The sequence below is a fragment of the Pseudorasbora parva genome, chromosome 23 (assembly GCF_024679245.1).
Source record: "Pseudorasbora parva isolate DD20220531a chromosome 23, ASM2467924v1, whole genome shotgun sequence".
NCBI lineage: Eukaryota > Metazoa > Chordata > Actinopteri > Cypriniformes > Gobionidae > Pseudorasbora > Pseudorasbora parva.
In genome coordinates, this window is record NC_090194.1 from 617,501 (window position 1) to 637,500 (window position 20,000).

The following is a 20,000-nucleotide window of genomic DNA, read 5'->3' on the forward strand; positions in this document are numbered from 1 at the left end:
CCACTGGTGGAGCTGACAGGACACAAACTCGCTCTCCAGAGCCTGAAACAGCGGAGGACAGCAGGGTTAAAACAGGCTTCAGAGCCCAATCACGGAGGTTCAGAGGTTACATCGAGAGCTCCATTCAGGGAACAGGCCTCGTCTGAAGGGAAACTGCACACTACACTGCAAAAAATGCTCTTCTTACTTAGTATATCTGTCTTGACAAGCAAAAGTAATTGTCTTGTTTTGGGAAAAATTACTCAAAATGAAGAGAGTTTTTGCTTAAAATAAGATAAATAATCTGCCAATGGGGTGAGAAAAATAATCTTGTTTTCTGTTTGAATTAAGATTATTTTTCTCACCCCATTGGCAGATTATTTATCTTATTTTAAGCAAAAACTCTCTTCATTTTGAGTTATTTTTCCCAAAACAAGACAATAATTTGTACTTGTCTAGTAAATGTTTCTTAATGTAAGAATTTTTTGATATTTTAACCAGAAACAAGACAAAAATACTGAGTAAGAAGAGCAGTTTTTGCGGTGTATCCCTCACCATCCTGTTGATCCGAACGAAGTCCTCTGGTTTTTTGGCCCAGACCGGCAGCTCCACGTCACACACAGCCGTCCTGTCCTCTCTCACTCCCAGATTATATCCGCTGTTATTCACAAACATCTCCGGAAGATAGTAGAACTCCGGGATCAACTCCTGTCGGGAAAACACACACGTTGACATCCCAGCACAGAAGACAATCCTTTTTGCTTGTCTACTAAATACTTCTTGTTTTAAGAAGTGTTGGATATTTTGATCTCACCCTGACGTCAGACGTGTCCCGCTGGCAGCTCCGCCAGGACCGCGCGATGCCAGAAAACGTCCGGTCCGGATGGTCAAACTTATTGTTGTTAGAATTCAAGAAGAATGTGGTGAACGGTTCCTGTGAGAGAGGTTTGTTTGTTTTCAAAATATATTTATTGGCATTTGTTTGAACATTAGAACAATTAATAAATGAATAAATAATAACAAAAAACAATAATAAAATACAAATAAATCAACACATTACAGGACGTTTAGGCCACATTTACACTGCAGGTCTTGATGCACAATTCCGATTTGGTGACTATATCCGATTTTTTTGACAACCCGCTTACATCCTCTTTTCAAAGCGACCCGTATCCGATATTTGCCTTTACGCTGGCGAAACAGCCCGAGACGTCCTGACCCACTGAACAGAAGTACAACGGAGCGATACGCAATGAACGCAGACAAAATGATTATTGAATGTTTTGTTGTCTGCACTTTTCCACACTTCTTTAAAGGTCAGTATTTCTCTCGTAAGGCGGAAAAAAAGAGGAGAGTCCTTTTTATTATTATTATTACTTTATTTGAGACAGGGACTGTGCACAATAAAAACATTATTTTGGGACTTAATGAAAAAAAGAGATGCCTCCCAAAAAATGTTTATAAAATCTGGATTGACTACAGATAATCTAATATATAAAGGAATAAAGTCATAACGCAATTTAGAAAGGCAAAAGCAGATTTGTTCAGTCCCAGTTTGTTTAAGGAGTCCTTGAGAGGGTTGCCAGGTTTTCAGAACAATACCCGCCCAATTGCAACTCAAAACTGTGTTAAAGTAGCCCAATTCTGCAGGAAAACCACGGACTTGGCAACACTGGGCCTTGATCGCAGTTCATGTCCTCATTTGCCTCCGTCCTTTGTTCAATAATGTACGACTCGCATTTACTGGGAAACATCCGATTTAACCACTTACATCCGAATGATCATATCGGATTTATTCCAACATATGAGTGAGGCCTGAATCCTATTTGAGAATATCAGAATTCATGCGTTTTTTTGCATTTTTGTCTCAGTGCATTGTTTTAGTTTGTCAGGGTCGCCGCTAGCTTAGCTTAGCATAATGAATGGAATCCTATGTTGCCAGATAGCATGTCCCGAGTAAAGGTGATCCAAAAAAACAAAAAGCACAGGCGAAGCACTGCTACTAGGGCGTAGAGATATCACGCAACACACTGCGATCGCTCGACAGCCGGAGGACGTGAGGATGAGAGCCGTGATATCTCTGCTTCCCCATAATATAGTCCCCAGTCCATATCTGCCTATAAATCGTACAGATTAAGTTTTTTTTTTGATCACTTACTCGGGACATGCTATCTGGCAACATAGGATTCCATTCATTATGCTAAGCTAAGCTAGCGGCGACCCTGCCAAACTCAAACAATGCACTGAGACTAAAATGCATTTGCCCACATATCTAAATGTAGGAAAGAAGTTGAATAAGCCCTATTTCTAAAAATGCTGGAGTGTTCCTTTAAAGCCCTGCCCGCACTGACCCCACAGTGGCTAATACAATGGAGAGAATACAATGAAAATGGACTCACTATCCTAAGAAGCCAGAAGAGGGTGGAGGCGGCGGTGGAGTAGAGCGAGGCGTAATGATGGGGCGGAGATCCGTCGTCCTCCCACGTCTCATAGCGCTCCGCATAGAACACAGCTCGCTTTGGATTCAGGGCTCCGATTGGCTACATTAACAGGAAAGACAGAAATTAATTATGTTATTATACTAACCAAATGACTCGTATATTTAAAACTATAGCTCACTTTGAATGCTGGGTATGTACACTATGATTTAAATGTTTGAAGTCAATCATTTAAAAAAAATCAATACTTATTAATATCAAACTGAGCTGCTCTGTGTATTCTGACAGCTTTCTATCAGAAGCAGCATTAACTTCTGGAGCAGTTTGAGCTCCAGTAGCTCGTCTGTTTGATCGGACCCCACGGGCCAGCCTTCGCTCCCCACGGTCATCAATGAGCCTTGGCCGCCCATGACCCTGTGGCCGGTTCTCCACTGGTCCTTCCTTGGAGCACTTTTGATAGATACTGACCACTGCAGACCGGGAACAGCCCACAAGAGCTGCAGTTTTGGAGATGCTCTGACCCAGTCGTCTAGCCGTCACAATCTGGCCAAACTCGCTCAAATCCTTACGCTTGCCCATTTCTCCTGCTTCACACACATCAACTCTGAGGACAACATGTTCACTTGCTGCCTAATATATCCCACCCACTAACAGAGATCATCAGTGTTATTCACTTCACCTGTATATATATATGATTATATTAAATTGCATTAAAATTACTAAAACAGTTGGGTCCAAACATCCTCACTGAACATTTGATTCAAAAACTGTGTTGGTAATGATTCTCAGGGCTGCAGACTGCCACCAAATGATTGCATTTTGCTACTAAAATTTGAGTGTGTGGAACTGAATTTAGTTCCACGTTCGACCAGTAAATGTAGGCGTTTATTCAGTAGATCACTCCATGCTCTCTAAAATACTATATTTGCTGACGCGACACACGAGATCTATTTAACCAATACTGTCTCCTTTTTTAATTTGTTTTACAGTTTTTATAGAAGTACATGACTCAAACCTAATGAAGTCATTTTATTTAAAAGAAGAAACCTGTTCAAACATTCAAACACTAAACCAGTGCTTATACTCTACAGTAATCATTTAACCATCAGCCTGCGTTATTACACCGTTTTCATTACTACGGTAAAGTGTTCATTTCTTTCTTTGCTGTATATATGCAAAACTACACGAGCCGAGCTCGAGCTGTCCGCTGTCAGTCTCGCTCATCAACTAGAGCGCTCGGCCACTAAAGGCGGATTTGTTCACTGAACCAATCACATGCTCCGCCACATCTCACACTCGAAGCGCTATTGGCTCGAGATTTTGAGTATTTATTAGTAATTCAGTGGAAATTAGCATGTTGATTTATGGTGTGCACCCCTACATTTTCTGGTTGTGCCCCTAAAATTTTCAGTTAGGGGGCCACTGCACTGCAAAAAATGCTTTTCTTACTCAGTATTTTTGTCTTGTTTCTAGTCAAAATATCAAAAAATTCTTATATTAACTCTTTCCCCACCAGCGTTTTTAAAAAAAGTTGCCAGCCACCGCCAGGGTTTTTGACAATTTTCACAAAAATGTAATAGCCCATAGAATATTTTGTTTAATGGATATCTGAGCATGCAAAATATCAAAATAAAGATCTGACCCTCTTCTTTTAAACAAAAAAACCCTGTTTTATTCTCGCTTCATGCATTCTTTTTTATCAGCACTTGAATATGGGTAGGTTTCATAAAAAAAGCTAAATTTTGAACAAAAAGCTGAGAAAATCCCATTTGTGTAAGACTGTTTCCAGATCAGATTCAGAGCGATGATCAAACACAGATAGAGTAGATCGAGTCCATCAACGCTCCGAATGATTGTACAGTCCTGTAGCTCGTCATGGGTCCACATTTCATTCGGTAACATCAGGCAGTTTTGATTCATATGCTGTTTATTGATGATGATCAGGTTATTTTTCATATGCACATGATTACATGCGATCGCTCGTTTCACTGCGTCTTACTCGCGTGTGTTTTTTGATCAGGAGATTCAGTACTCTCATTCGGAAGATGCGCAATAGCGCCCCCTAGCATCCGACAGTGAAAACCCGGAAACCCAGAAAATTCCGTTATTGGCCTGGAAGCGTTGTCTCACAAATAACGGACATTTTCGTGTTTGGCAGGGAAAGAGTTAAGAAACATTTACTAGACAAGTAAAAATTACTGTCTTGTTTTTGGGGAAAAATAACTCAAAATTAAAGGGTTAGTTCACCCAAAAATGAAGATGATGTCATTAACTCCTCCCCCTGATGTGGTTGGACACCCGTCAGACCTCCGCTCATCTTCAGAACACAGATGAAGATATTTTAGTGTAAAGCTGAGAAAGGCTTCAGATAGGCCTCCATTGGCCTTCAGTCCATTCCCACTCACAAGACCCATAAAGGCCCTAAACACATCGACACACAGCCCATCTCACTACAGCGGCTGCACAATCACTTTATGAAGCGGCGAGAATAGTTATTGTGTGCAAAAAAATCAAAATAACGGCTTTATCCGCAGTTATTGCCGTGAAGTCGACACATGTGTGAGAATATGACGCCGCTCCGCCGTTCATGACCAGAAGAGAAGGAGCGAGACCGACACGGAGGACAAGAACTCGGCGGATAAAGTCATTATTTAGACTTTTGTGCGCACAATAACTATTCTCGCCGCTTCATAAAGTGATTGTGCAGCCGCTGTAGTGAGATGGGCTGTGTGTCGATGTGTTTAGGGCCTTTATGGGTCTTGTGAGTGGGAATGGACTGAAGGCCAATGGAGGCCTATCTGAAGCCTTTCTCAGCTTTACACTAAAATATCTTCATCTGTGTTCTGAAGATGAACGAAGGTCTGACGGGTGTCCGACCACATCAGGGGGAGGAGTTAATGACATCATCTTCATTTTTGGGTGATCTGACCCTTTAAGAGAGTTTTTGCTTAAGATAAGATAAATAATCTGCCAATGGGGTGAGAAAAATAATCTTGTTTTCTGTTTGAATTAAGATTATTTTTCTCACCCCATTGGCAGATTATTTATCTTATTTTAAGCAAAAACTCTCTTCATTTTGAGTTATTTTTCCCAAAACAAGACAATTACTTTTGCTTGTCTAGTAAATGTTTCTTAATGTAAGAATGTTTAGATGTTTGGACTAGAAACAAGACAGAAATACTGAGTAAGAAGAGCATTTATTGCAGTGTGTGCTCCTAGTGATAACCGTTAGTCTGGAGCCCTGATTAATTCTGGGTGATTTGTGTAGCTGTACATGAACTGTGGTTTGGCGCACCTTTGAGAGATCCCGGAAATTCCCGGGCAAGGTGAGATCCAGATCCTCAGACTCATAGTTGGTCAGGACCCAGGGGAAGATGGGATACTGGTTCAGATCATTATAGGTCCTTCCTGCACACACACATCAACAGGGGAAGTGTGTGTGAGTGTACAGTGGCAAGAAGAAGTGTGTGTGAGTGAAACTGTGGCAAGAAGAACTGTGTGAACCTCTGGCAGAATCTGTGGACATGTCAATCATTTCATCAAAATAAGATCTGACCAACGATCTTCGGAAAAATCCTCCTGCAGATTTTTCAGGTTTCCAGCATCTTCTGCATATCTGAGCCTCTCCAGCAGTGTGTGTGTGTGTGTGAGTGAGTGTGTGTGTGTGTGTGTGTGTGTGTGGGGGCATGTTTTTGTGACATATGAGGACACAAATGTGTGTAATGCCATGGGTCTGACACAGGTATTACAGGAGAGGGTGAAATATGAGGACATTACCCATGGCCCCACTTTACAAAAGGCTTATAAATCACACAGGAGGAGTTTTTATGAGAAAGTAAAAATGCAGAATGTTTCCTGTGATGGGTAGGTTTAGGGGCAGTGTGTGTGTGTGTGTGTGTGTGTGTGTGTGTGTGTGTGTGTGTGTGTGTGTGTTTGTGTGTGATGGGTAGGTTTAGGGGCAGTGTGTGTGTGTATGTGTGTGTGTGTGTGATCTGATGATGATTGAGGGACTCAAACACAACTATTAAAAAAGGTTCAAACATTCACAAACACTCCAGAAGGAAACAGGACGCATTAAGAGCCGGGGGTGAACACATGAATTTGAGGATCAATGTAAATAAATTTGCCTTCAGGGAGACATGTAAGCATTTATAGAGAAACTCCGCGTTTCCTTCTGGAGTGTCAGTGAATGTTTTAACTTTTTTTAATAATTGTGTTTGAGCCCCTAAATCATCCTCAGATCTGTCTGTCTGTCTGTCTCTCTCTCGCCCCTAAACCTACCCAACACACACACACACACACACACACACACACACACACACACACACACACACACACACACACACACACACACACACACACACACACACACACACACAAGCTCAGATATGCAGAAGATGCTGTAAACCTGAAGAATCTGCAGGAGGATTTTTCCAAAGAAGGTTAGTCAGATTTTTTTTTTTTTAATGATTCACAAGTTCACAGATTCTGCCAGAGGTGCACACACTCTTGGAACCGTATACAACACTATTCGATTTATGATATAAAAATATTGCAATTGTAGGAAACGTACTGTATATACCCGAATATAAGACGGCCCTGAATATAAGATGACCCCCCCCATTTTCCAGCCTATTTTCAGGACACAAACCTCGTCTTATATTCAAGTATATACGGTATTTATATACGTACCTGCGATGGTGTTGAGGAACATGAGGTACTCAAAGTTAGAGATCTCCCGGCGCTGCCATCTCTGGGTCATGTTGGACGATTTAAAGAGCTGCCTGGGCGTCGCCAGAGAGATCCGTCTATAGGAGACACGGCAGAATAACGCTTAGCACGGGCTAATTTACTGGCACACTGCAAAACATGCTCTTCTTACTCAGTCATTTGTCTTGTTTCCAGTCTAAATATCTAACAATTCTTAAATGAAGATGCATTTACTAGATCAGTAAAACGACTTTTTTTCTTTTTTTGTTGAAAATAAGTTTCAAAAAAATGAAAATGAAGTTTTTGCTTAAAACAGGCAAAATGATCTGCCAATGGGGTGAGAGAAATAATCTTATTTCTGATTGAAATCTTGTTTCTTGTTTCCGTCCCAAACAGAAATAAGATTATTTTTCTCAGGGGTGAGGGGTTCGAATGCCGGCCGCCATGTTGCTCCTCCATCTTGAAAGTACAGTAGCCAAAGAGGGACATACCCGTAAATTCAAGCTTCGCCTTTCGCGTTTAACACTCGATGGCACTCATGGACGAGGTCGAACTGGAAGCCATGTTAATCTTGGACTAAATCAGCCACCGTAGGAGTTAAAACGAAATCAGAATTGAGAGGAACAGAAACTAATATTCACCTTTACACCGCTAGATGGGGGAAATATCACACAGGGGAGCTTTAAAGCAAAACTAATTTGGATATTTTTACCCAGAAAGCAAGAAAAAATATCTCATGTCGTTTTACTGATCTAGTAAATGCATCTTGATTTAAGAATATTCAGATATTTGGACTGGAAGCGAGACAAGATGCCTGAGTAAGAAGAGCATGTTTTGCAGTGTGAGTCTCGTATCTCAGCTCTAGTGGTGTATTGAGTATTGAAGGTGTATTGAGTATTGAAGGTGTATTGAGTATTGAAGGTGTATTGAGTATTGAAGGTGTATTGAGTATTGAAGGTGTATTGAGTATTGAAGGTGTATTGAGTATTGAAGGTGTATTGAGTATTGAAGGCGTATTGAGTATTGAAGGTGTATTGAGTATTGAAGGTGTATTGAGCATTGAAGGTGTATTGAGTATTGAAGGTGTATTAAGCATTGAAGGTGTATTGAGTATTGAAGGTGTATTGAGTATTGAAGGTGTATTGAGTATTGAAGGTGTATTGAGTATTGAAGGTGTATTGAGTATTGAAGGTGTATTGAGTATTGAAGGCTTGCCTGGCCTGAGGAAGGCCGTAGCTGGTGCCGACGCCGACCCGAGGTAAACTGTACACAACCTTCTTCACCGTAGCCGGATCTGGGAAGTTGAACATGACGGATGCTGTGGAGATAAGTCAGAGTTATTAAAGCCTGAATTAAACACCAACACTGATGCAGTGTTTGGCATGATGGCGTCTTACTCCGGTTGGCCATGAAGACTTCTAATCCGGTGTTCTGGAGCAGATAACGTCTGGAGAAAACAGCTCGGATCTCACTGAACATCCACTTCCCATGCAGACCCTCAGTGTAGCCCAACACCTGACACACACACACACACACACACACACACACACACACACACACACACACAGTAGTTAGCTAAGAACAGGGTTTCAGAAGGTTTTACCAAGTCAAATTTAAGACCAAACTGCAAAAAATGCTCTTAATACTCAGTATTTTTGTCTCGTTTCCAGTCCAAACATCTAAATATTCTTAAATCAAGATGCATTTACTAGATCAGTAAAATGACATAAGATATTTTTGCTTGTTTTCTGGATGAAAAAATAATCTTATTTCTGTTTGGGACGGAAACAAGATTTCAAACAGAAATCAGATTATTCTCCTCACCCCATTGGCAGATCATTTTGTCTGTTTTAAGCAAAAACTCTCTTCATTTAGATTTTATTTTCAACAAAACAAGAAAAAATATCTCATGTCGTTTTACTGATCTAGTAAATGCATCTTGATTTAAGAATATTTAGATATTTGGACTGGAAACAAGAGACAGAATGACTGAGTAAGAAGAGCATTTTTTGCAGTGAATACGTCTTTAATGAGTCGTTATAAATATGTTTATATAACAGTAATAATTACTATAAATGGAGCCATAATTCATTATAAGCACAGAAAGTGTTACCGAACCCAGACGAGGCTATAACTCTTACGGTGACACAAACCTGAGCATCGATGTTTTTAAACGTGGGATCGTCCTCATCCACCTCGAAGTAGATCTCCGTGGTGGTGATGGAAAGCGTTCCTCGAGCCACGATTACAGGAGCTACGAGCTGGGCCGGCGTGCTCAAAACCACAGGACCTGAAAGAAACCACGCCACAGAATGACACACTTCACATCTGAGTCCCGGAGCAGTGAGAATCACCAGAGATTACGGTTAGATTTGGGGATTTCCAGACCAGTTCCTGTGCAGTTTTAATTCAGTGAGTAAATCATGGGCTAATTTTCATTTTTGGGTGAAGTAACCCTTTAATGGAGAACGACTTTACAGCATCGAACTGAATTAAAACGGGAAAAAATGCTCTTCTTACTCAGTATTTTTGTCTTGTTTCTAGTCCTAACATCTAAAAATTCTTAAAACGAAGTATTTACTAGACAAGCAAAAGTAATTGTCTTGTTTTGGGGGAAAATAACTCAAAATGAAGAGAGTTTTTGCTTAAAATAAGATCAATAATCTGCCAATGGGGTGAGAAAAATAATCTTAACTCAAACAGAAAACAAGATTATTTTTCTCACCCCATTGGCAGATTATTTATCTTATTTTAAGCAAAAACTCTCTTCATTTTGAGTTATTTTTCCCCAAAACAAGACAATTACTTTTGCTTGTCTAGTAAATGTTTCTTAATGTAAGAATGTTTAGATGTTTGGACTAGAAACAAGAGTATACTGAGTAAGAAGAGCATTTTCTGCAGTGTTTGCAGCTTTAATTCAGTTCGATGCCGTAAAAAGAGTCTTTTTAAAGCGATAGTTCACCCAAAAATAAAAATGATCCCATGATTTACTGAGCCTCAACTCATCCTAGGTGTGTATGACGTTCTTCTCTCAGACGAATGAAAGTCGAGTTAAATTAAAGTCCTGGCTAATCCAAGCGTTATAATGGCAGGGATTGTTGCTCTGATTCTGAAGTCTATATAAGTGCATCTGTCCGTCATATAACTGCTCCACACGGCTCTGGGAGGTTAATAAAGACCTATAAAGTGAATCGATGCGTTTGTGTAAGAAAAATATCCATATTTAAATTATTTTAATTTAAGTTCCTGAACAAATTGTGAATAAAAACAGAATGCAATAATTTACAAATCTTATGAACTTATATTATATTCACAATAGAATATAGATAACATATCAAATGTTGAAAGTGAGACATTTTAAAATCGGCCAAATCGTTACTTTATGAAGTCTTAAATATGGATATTTTTCTTACACAAACGCATCAATTCACTTCTAAAGGCCTTTATTGACCGTGTGGAGCAGTTATATGACGGACAGATGCACTTTTATGGACTTCAAAAACAGAGCAACGATCTCTGCCATTATAAAGCCTGGATAAGGACTTTTTTATCCAGACATAACTCAACTTTCATTCGTCTGAGAGAAGAACGTCATACACACCTAGGACGAGTTGAGGGTCAGTAAATCATGGGATAACTTTCAATTTTGGGTGAACTATCCCTTTAAAATATGAGTTATTTTCCTTCAGCTCAGTGATTGGCTCAGAAAACACACTGAGAAGATCAGACCTCTTTGATCCAACTATTTATTCTGTAAATAACAAGCTTATTAGTTCAATTAAATAATGACATGTTAAATACAGGCAGAGGCTCATTAAGATAATGAATAAATGGCTACTTTGATAAGCGTTAATTGGTTAATTTAGTACTTCATGTCAAAATCAGACGTAGCACTTAAGCTCATAATCACACTCTTGAGCAGATTCAGCTGAGATGTGGAGTGTGTTCTGGGCTAAACACTCATTAGCATACTCATTAGCATACTCGTTCACTGAAAGCCCAGACTTGCCTCTTGAGATAAACACCCTCGGACGAAAAGCCACTGGGAATAAAGTACAGTTGAACATTAGCACAGGCATCAGGTCCGTCACACAGTTTATTAAAGCGTTAGTTCACCCATAAATGTAAATTGTGTGATTAATTCCTCCTGTGGTTGGCCAGCCGTCAGACCTCCGCTCATCTTCACACACAGATGAAGATATTAGTGTTGAAATCCGATGGCTCAGAAAGGCCTTCATTGACACCAATGTCATTTCCTCTCTCAAGACCCATAAAGGCACTAAAGACGTCGTTACAAAGCCCATCTCACTACAGCGGCTCTACAATCATTGATGAAGAGGCCAGAATAGAGTTAGTGCGGGAAAACACTAAATAACGACTTATATAGTGATGGCCGATTTCAGAACAAAGCTTCGAACCGTTATGAGCAGTGAATCGACTCATGATTCGAACCGTTATGAGTCAGTGAATCGACTCATGATTCGAACCGTTATGAGTCAGTGAATCGATTCATGATTCAAACCGTTATGAGTCAGTGAATCGATTCATGATTCGGATCGCCAAAGTCTCGTGATTTCAGCAGTTTGACTCGCGATCCGAATCATGAATCGATTCACTGACTCATAACGGTTCGATGCTTTGTTTTGACAGCTGGCCAACCACAGGAGGAATTAATCACACAATTTACATGTTTGGCTGAATAACGCTTTAATGTGCTGCGAGCTGCGGTACCTGCGAGGTTGTCGATCTCTTTCTCCTGCAGAAGACTGACGGCATCGTCGTCTCCTTCCAACATCAGCTCCGTCTCCGGATTCTGGCTGACCACGGACAGACTGCGGAACGACTTCTTCGACTTCACACCCTCGTCTTCCTCAGAGCCTGTCCACACACACACACACACACACACACATTTACAACAGTTTCAGATCGGTGAGATGTTTAATGTGTTTAAAGAAGTCTCTTCTGCTCACCGAGGCTGCGTTTATTTAATTTAAAATACAACAAAGCCTGTAATATTGTGAAATATTATTCAAATGTAAAATAACTCTTCTCTATGTGAATATATTTTAAAGTGTAATTTATTTCTGTGAATTGTCCTCCTCATTCCTCCAGTCTTCAGTGTCTCATGATCCTTCAGAAATCATTCTCATATGAGGATCTGATGATCAACACACATTTAGGATTATTATCAGTGTTTTTCAGGATTATTTGATGAATATGAAGCTCAGAAGAACAGAATCATAAGGGTAAACTATTTGAATCTGAGACCTATAAATGATCTGATGCTGAATATTAATCTCTCCACTGATGTTTGGTTTGTTCAGACAATATCTGATAATCTGGAATCTGAGGGCGCAAAAAAATCTAAACATTGAGAAAATCTCCTTTAAAGTTTTCCAAATGAAGTCCTCAGCAATGCATATTACTACTAATAATACAGTTATGATATATTTACGGTAGGACATTTACTAAATATCTTCATGGAACATGATCTTAATATCTTAATGATTTCTGGCATAAAAGAAAAATGGATCATTTTGACCCTTACGATGAGTTGTTGGCTATTGTGCACGACTGCTGAAGTGATCCAGGGTGTGTGTGTGTGTGTGTGTGTGTGTGTGTGTGTGTGTGCAGTGACTGTAATAAATGCTGTTCTTTTGAACTTTCTATTCATCAAAGAATCCTGAAAATATTACAGCAATATAATGTTATACACAAACATTCCTATGCTATTTAAATGGATGATGCTTGTTTTTCCTTACTTTAATTTTTTTTTTTTTTTTAAATCTATGATAATATCAGACATAATTTCTTCAAAAAAATTCTAGAATTAAAACATATTATATTATATTAGTATTTTTTCCCTACTATAGTAGTCAATGGTTGCTCTCTCTGCTTGGTTACAAACATTCTTCCAAATATCTTCTTTTGTGTTCAGCAGAAGACAGAAACTCACACAGGTTTGGAACAACATGAGGGACAGTAAATGATGACAGAATGCTTATTTTTGGGTGAACTGTCCCTTTAAGGGTGTGTCGAGGCTGACCGTATTCCTCCAGAGACTTCAGAGCCACGTCTGGGTGGGTGGAGCCAAACGCATTGCGAACGAATCTCCGCCTCCTGCGCAAGTCATCCTCCCAGTAGTCCAAACGCCAGAAATCATGCAGCTGACTGAGGAGAGAGAGAGAGAGAGAGAGAGAGAGAGAGAGAGAGAGAGAGAGAGAGAGAGAGAGAGAGAGAGAGAGAGAGGGAGGGAGAGGGAGAGAGAGAGAGAGAGAGAGAGAGAGAGAGGGAGAGAGAGAGAGAGAGAGAGAGAGGGAGAGAGAGAGAGAGAGAGAGAGAGAGAGAGACAGACAGAGAGAGAGAGAGAGAGAGAGAGCGAGAGTGTAAGACTGAAAAAACTAGTATATGCCGAAATGTCTGAATGAGGAACAAGGACTCTGAGAAAATAAAGGAAATTAACATCTGAACTGTCCCTCACACAGCACTGGAGACGCACGTCTCACCTCACTATCAGCTAATCTACATCTTTCCCTGTTGACGCTTCTCTCCCCCAATCCCTTCCCTCTCTCATGCTGAGATCACTGAAAACACACACACAATCTCTATATTACAATGTCCATCCACACGATACAGTATTATATGTTTGATATCGTTTGAAATGTCTCAGTGCGACTGGTACAGAGATCTCATCCTCACAGAAGTTAACCAAAAGATAATCAATGTTTTAAGAGTTTAGAGATATCGTGTCTTAGTTTGGTGGGTGTGGCTTTCAGCCATTTGGCCTTTACATCAACACAAGTCTTGATCAATGCAGATTCCCATTGTGAACTCGTGTTTACATTTGAAAGAGTTTGTACATTTGTTTCTGGGTATTTAAGGGAATGTTGCAGAGCTCAGGGCTCGACACTTTAAACCGGTCAGCCCGTAATGCTGGATGTCTCAAGATAGCCAGCATTATGTAGTTTTCAGAAGTCAGGTATATATTTCATTCTTTACTTCAGAGTATTTGATGTTATATATGGATTACCTTTGAATTGATTATGTAATTGGCGTTATACATTTACCTGACTGTTAATAAATTGTTACACTTTGATTGATTCTGACTTGCTCTGGAATTATTCAGGTTGGGTATAAAAAAGGGTTAAACGGAATAATTAAATGTGTGGTTAAACTATTAAACATAAATGACCAAATATCCAAATGGCATTCTAACCTAAATTCTAAATTATGATTAAATGGAGTCAGATAAAGAGAAATTGGAATAAAATCCCTTTTGCCGCTGAAAAGACCGAACGCGCCGCGACCTTCACCCGCCGATCGTTAGCCTCCATTGGGACGATTTGGGCGGCCTTACAAGAGCGAGAGCGAGAGAGAGATTATATTTCACTATTCTGATTTTATTTTGTATAGGCTGCTTTAAATATATAAATACTGTTTAACTCAAGCTTCATGCATTCTTTTGTCAAAGATTTTCCCGAAATCGGATTCAAAACGTTCATCCACACCGCCGATCATCAGTCATTTCCTCTTTATGGATTCAACATGTCATTAGGTAAGATGAAGGGCTAGAAAACAACACTGCAACAAAAAGGCTCTTCTTACTCAGTAACTTTGACTTGTTTCCGTCCCAATCAGAAATAAGATTATTCTCCTCACCCCATTGGCAGATCATTTTGCCTGTTTTAAGCAAAAACTCATTTTGATTTTATTTTCAACAAAATAAGGAAAGATATCTCATGTCGTTTTACTGATCTAGTAAATGCATCTTGATTTAAGAATGGTTAGATATTTAGACTGGACATTGTTTTGCAGTGTGTGGAGGATCAGAACTCCAGTAATGTTTAGCAGGAAGCGGTGAGGTCGCACCTCTGTGACATCGTTCCCCACGCTCCGTGCTTATTGGTCAGGATGTTGAGGATCTTCTGCTTCAGCTGGTTTGCGGTCACATGATCTCTGTGTTTGGCAGCACTGATCAGGTGATCACACATCTTCTCCTCCTCCCTCCGGTCCGCTGCATACTGCGCACAGTTAGACTAAAGAAGAAGAAGAAGAAGAGCAAACGAGATTATCTTCACATGTGGAGTCATGTATGATCCGTGGCTAGGCCTGTCACGATAACACATTTTGCTGGATGATAAAATGGCCAAGAAACTATTTCAATAAACGATAATATTGTCATCTAAAATAATGATAATGGCATAATAATGCAGGTGTAACCCCTACTGTTCGGACCGGGACTCGAACCCGGTTCCGCCAGCATGAGAGTCGGACGCTCTAACAAGGGAGGCTAAACGCTGCAACCTCTAGTGTCAGTCGCTAGAGCGTCTCTTGAGGTCAGAGGAGTGAGGTTTACTCGCACAGAAACTACTACTAGCTGGCCTCTGTTACACAGGTACATTTTTTTAACTCTTAGCAGTGTAGAAACTTTTATTTCTACACTGCACAAAATAATGTTCTTGCTTAGTATTTTTGTCTTGTTTCTAGTCTAAATATCTAAAAATTCTTACATTAAGAAACATTTACTAGACAAGTACAAAAAAAAAAAAAATTCCCCCAAAACAATAACTGAAAATGAAGAGAGTTTTTGCTTAAAATAAGATAAATAATCTGCCAATGGGGTGAGAAAAATAATCTTAATTCAAACAGAAAACAAGATTATTTTTCTCACCCCATTGGCAGATTATTTATCTTATTTTAAGCAAAAACTCTCTTCATTTAGAGTCATTTTTCCCCAAAATAAGACAATAATTTAACTTGTCTAGTAAATGTTTCTTAATGTAAGAATTTTTAGATGTTTTGACTAGAAACAAGACAAAAATAGAAGAGCACTTTTTGAAGTTTAAAGACTATTTAACATTGAAAACGTAAAACATTTTAAATATCCACAATAAATGAACAAAACAATAAAAGCGATGGACTCTCAGTCTGTTAACAAAAAAGCACTTGAATAAATACCAAAAACAAATAAAATGGATGAAAACTGCAACGGATGGTTGTGTTTTAGGAGCATATTAGGGACGGCGCGGTTCTGTACGGTTCTTCCTGTTGTTTTTTCTTTTAATCGTTAAAGGACAACTCCGGTGAGAAATGACCCTAGGTGTAATTAACAGATGGTTAGCGAGTAGATCGTTCTCTGGGATGCGTTTTCTTGAAAATCGAATGTAAAGACTGTTTTATCTCTAAAAACAGATTAGCTTATAACGCTAGTCTATGGGGCACAGAGTAGTGAAATTAAACCGCTAGTTAATACCACTAACAAGGCTCAAAATAGCCTCACACTAACACGGCAGCATAATGAGGGTCCCTACATGCAAACCCAAGCATTGAGAACTTTGTAAGAGTACAAACAGTTTAATAAGAAGACGCTTTATAAACATAGTGCCTTACGCGTTCACGGGCAGGCACCGTCTCAAAAAACAGTCTCGACGAGTCGATCCACGAGCGCTGTGCTAAGGGAGCTGATCGATAGGAATTAAGTTTGTGAAATGTACTAACATGGACATTTTTATTTTTATTTATTTATTTATTTTCTCTGTCGCGTTCAGTGCTTTCTTCCGGAAACAACGGACCATATGAGATTCCAAGTCACAGTTCATCACTTAGCAGAGCTCTCGTCGCTCGATGAGTCGAGACTGTTTTCCAAGATGGCGCCTGTCTGTGAACGCGAAATGCACTATGTCTATAAACTGTCTTCTTATTAAACTGTTTGTACACTTACAAAGTTCTCAATGCTTCGGTTTGCATGTAGGGACCCTCATTATGCTGCCGTGTTAGTGTGAGGCTATTTTGAGCCTTGTTAGTGGTATTAACTAGCGGTTTAATTTCACTACTCTGTGCCCCATAGACTAGCGTTATAAGCTAATCTGTGTTTAGAGATTAAACTCTTTACATTCGATTTTCAAGAAAACGCATCCCAGAGAACGATCTACTCGCTAACCATCTGTTAATCACCCCGAGGGTCATTTCTCACCGGAGTTGTCCTTTAACGCTCCAGTAATTTACTTCCGCATATGTTATATAGCTTAATTACCCACAATTTAGGATACAGTATTAAAAAAAAGTGATATCTTGTAATCATGCACAAACCGAACTGACCATCTCTGAGGAAAGCTTGGTGCGATTTTGATGCAGCGAGAGAACACATGATGACGTGCTTTTCATTTATTTGGCAAAAGGAGAATGTGTGTTACTATCTCTACAGGACCTCATGAGCCTTTAGCACACAAAGATTCAACTGAAGAATTAACTTGCATTTATCAAACGGCCGACTTCAGTGTAGCTTTAAGCCTGGTTTATACTCGACCGACTGACCTCGAACTCTGCGTGTTTATGAACGTCTTCTGCTCTCTGTCTGTTGAGGATGAACTCCGCCTCATTGGCCACACGGACGATGTGATCCTTCATGGCGTGACACAGAAGCCTGAAACAAACACAACAGCCTTCATCCTAACACACTTTTGCATAACGAGCATCTCCTGCTAATGTAATGCACCATGTTTATGGAATATGACTTTAAAAATCTTACCGCCCCTCATTAATAAGTTCAATAAATGCAAGTCCTGCGTTCTTCTGTATGGAGTTCTGCCATTCCTGAAACACCACAAAATAACCATTAAGACCCGTTCACACCAAGGACGATAACGATAAAGATTTGGGAGCGGCTATTTACAGTTGAGGAGATTCCCTCTTTTATGTAAAGCGCTTTGAGTGCCTAGAAAAGCGCTATATAAATGTAATTAGTTATTATTACACTAATATAGTGATATATTATATTTACACCATGTAAAAGTAGCAGTTCTTTGCAATGTGTGTAAATTGTAAATAAAAAAGGAATGCAATAATTTAATAATCTCATACACTTATATTTTATTCTCAATAGAATTTAGACATATCAAATGTTGAAAGCAAGACATTTTAAAATGTCATGCCAAATATCGGCTCATTTTGGATTTCATGAGAGCTACACATTCCAAAAAGTTGGGACAGGGGCAATAAAAGGCCGGAAAAGTTAAATGTACATATAAGGAACAGCTGGAGGACAAATTTACAACTTATTAGGTCAATTATCAACATGATTGGGTATAAAAGAGCCTCTCAGAGTGGCAGTGTCTCTCAGAAGGCAAGATGGGCAGAGGATCACCAATTCCCCCAATGCTGCGGCAATAGCGGAGCAATATCAGAAAGGAGATTCTCTGAGAAACACTGCACAGAGTTTGAAATTATCATCATCTACAGATCATAATATCATCCAGAGAACCTGGAACAATCTCTGTGTGTAAGGGTCAAGGGTCAAACTGGATGGCCGTGATCTTCAGCCCTTAGACGGCACTGCATCACACACAGGAATGCTCCTGTAATGGACATCACAACATGGGCTCAGGAATACTTCCAGAAAACATTGGTGAACACAATCCACCGCGCCATTCGCCGTCGCCGGCTAAAACTCTATAGGTCAAAGAAGAAGCCGTATCTAAACATGATCCAGAAGCGCAGGCGTTTCCTCTGGGCCAAGGCTCATTTAAAATGGACTGTGGCAAAGTGGAAAACTGTTCTGGGGTCAGACGAATCAACATTTGAAGTTCTTTTTGGAAAACTGGGACGCCATCCGGACTAAAGAGGACAAGCTGTTCTCAGCGCTCAGTCCAGAAGCTGATCTCTGATGGTCTGGGGTTCATGAGTGTGTGTGGCATGGGCAGCTTACACATCTGGAAAGGCCATCAATGCTGAAAGGTCTATCCAAGTTCTAGAACAACATCTGCTCCATCCAGACGGCGTCTCTTTCAGGGAAGACCTTACATTCTCCAACATGACAATGCCAGACCACACACTGCATCAATTACAACATCATGGCTGAAGAAGGATCCGGCACTGAAATGGCCAGCCTGCAGTCCAGATCTTTCACCATTAGAAAACATTTGGCGCATCATAAAGAGGAAGATGCGATAAAGAAGACCTGAGGCAGTTGAGCAACTAGAAGCCTGTATTAGACAAGAATGGGACAACATTCCTATTCCTAAACTTGTCTCTTCAGTCCCCAGACCTTTGCAGACTGATATAAAAAGAAGAGGGGATGACACACAGGGGGAAACATGGCCGTGTCCCAACTTTTTTGTAATGTGTTGATCTCATGACTTCCAAAATGAGCTAATATTTGGCATGACATTTCACAATGTGTCACTTTCAGCATTGATATGTCATCTATGTTGTATTCTAAATAAAGTATTGACATTTGAAACTTCTGCATCATTGCATTCTGTGCAAATTGTCTCCAACATTTTTGGAATCAGGTTTGTGAGATAAACACTAATTGCATCTCAGTGTTGTTGTACATTAACAGAATGCAATAATAATATAGATTGTAAATGATTATATTTATTAAAATTATTAAATGGATGCTGCCTTAATGTCACAATAAAAGCCCTCACTCACCGACCCCTAACCCTACCCAATAAATGCATTTATTATTATTAAACATTTCGTTAGGCACTTTATTCCCACTTTTAGAACAGAAAGTAAATGCCTTTCTGATGTGATGTGTGAGGGGAAAAGAGAGAAGAGAGAGCTCGACAAAAGGCGGATTCGAACCCGGGTCGATCACTTGGTAACACTATCTTACAGTGTCCTTGTTACATATGTTACATGTGCTTAGCATAGTAATAACAGTAAATTATGCATGATTACATGCAACTAACCCTACAGTAAGTACATGTAGTTACAAAATATTACTCAGTGATTAAATATATAATAACACTGTAACAATGACACCTTAATGTGTGTGACCCTGGAGCACAAAACCAGTCATAATATCAAATATACTCACGGGTATATCTGTGGCGATAGCCAACAACTCATCGTAAGGGTCAAAATGAT

General features: G+C 39.8%; 1 protein-coding gene across 8 annotated transcripts in view; it reads right to left on the reverse strand.

Annotated features, from left to right (window-relative positions):
• The window catches only part of nbeaa (neurobeachin a), a 321,036-nt gene that overhangs the window by 12,859 nt on the left and 288,177 nt on the right, over positions 1-20,000 (reverse strand). For all 8 annotated transcript variants that reach the window (XM_067433708.1, XM_067433710.1, XM_067433705.1 and 5 more), the window contains 14 exons: positions 17,656-17,720; positions 17,442-17,550; positions 14,997-15,163; positions 13,174-13,298; positions 11,859-12,005; positions 9,281-9,417; positions 8,525-8,642; positions 8,343-8,445; positions 7,110-7,225; positions 5,713-5,825; positions 2,379-2,519; positions 794-913; positions 535-687; positions 1-42 (listed from right to left, as the gene is read on the reverse strand). The exon at positions 1-42 is cut by the window's left edge and continues 126 nt beyond it. In XM_067433708.1, the coding sequence (XP_067289809.1) occupies positions 1-42; positions 535-687; positions 794-913; positions 2,379-2,519; positions 5,713-5,825; positions 7,110-7,225; positions 8,343-8,445; positions 8,525-8,642; positions 9,281-9,417; positions 11,859-12,005; positions 13,174-13,298; positions 14,997-15,163; positions 17,442-17,550; positions 17,656-17,720 (1,656 nt within the window). The remainder of the gene's footprint in view (positions 43-534; positions 688-793; positions 914-2,378; positions 2,520-5,712; positions 5,826-7,109; positions 7,226-8,342; positions 8,446-8,524; positions 8,643-9,280; positions 9,418-11,858; positions 12,006-13,173; positions 13,299-14,996; positions 15,164-17,441; positions 17,551-17,655; positions 17,721-20,000) is intronic.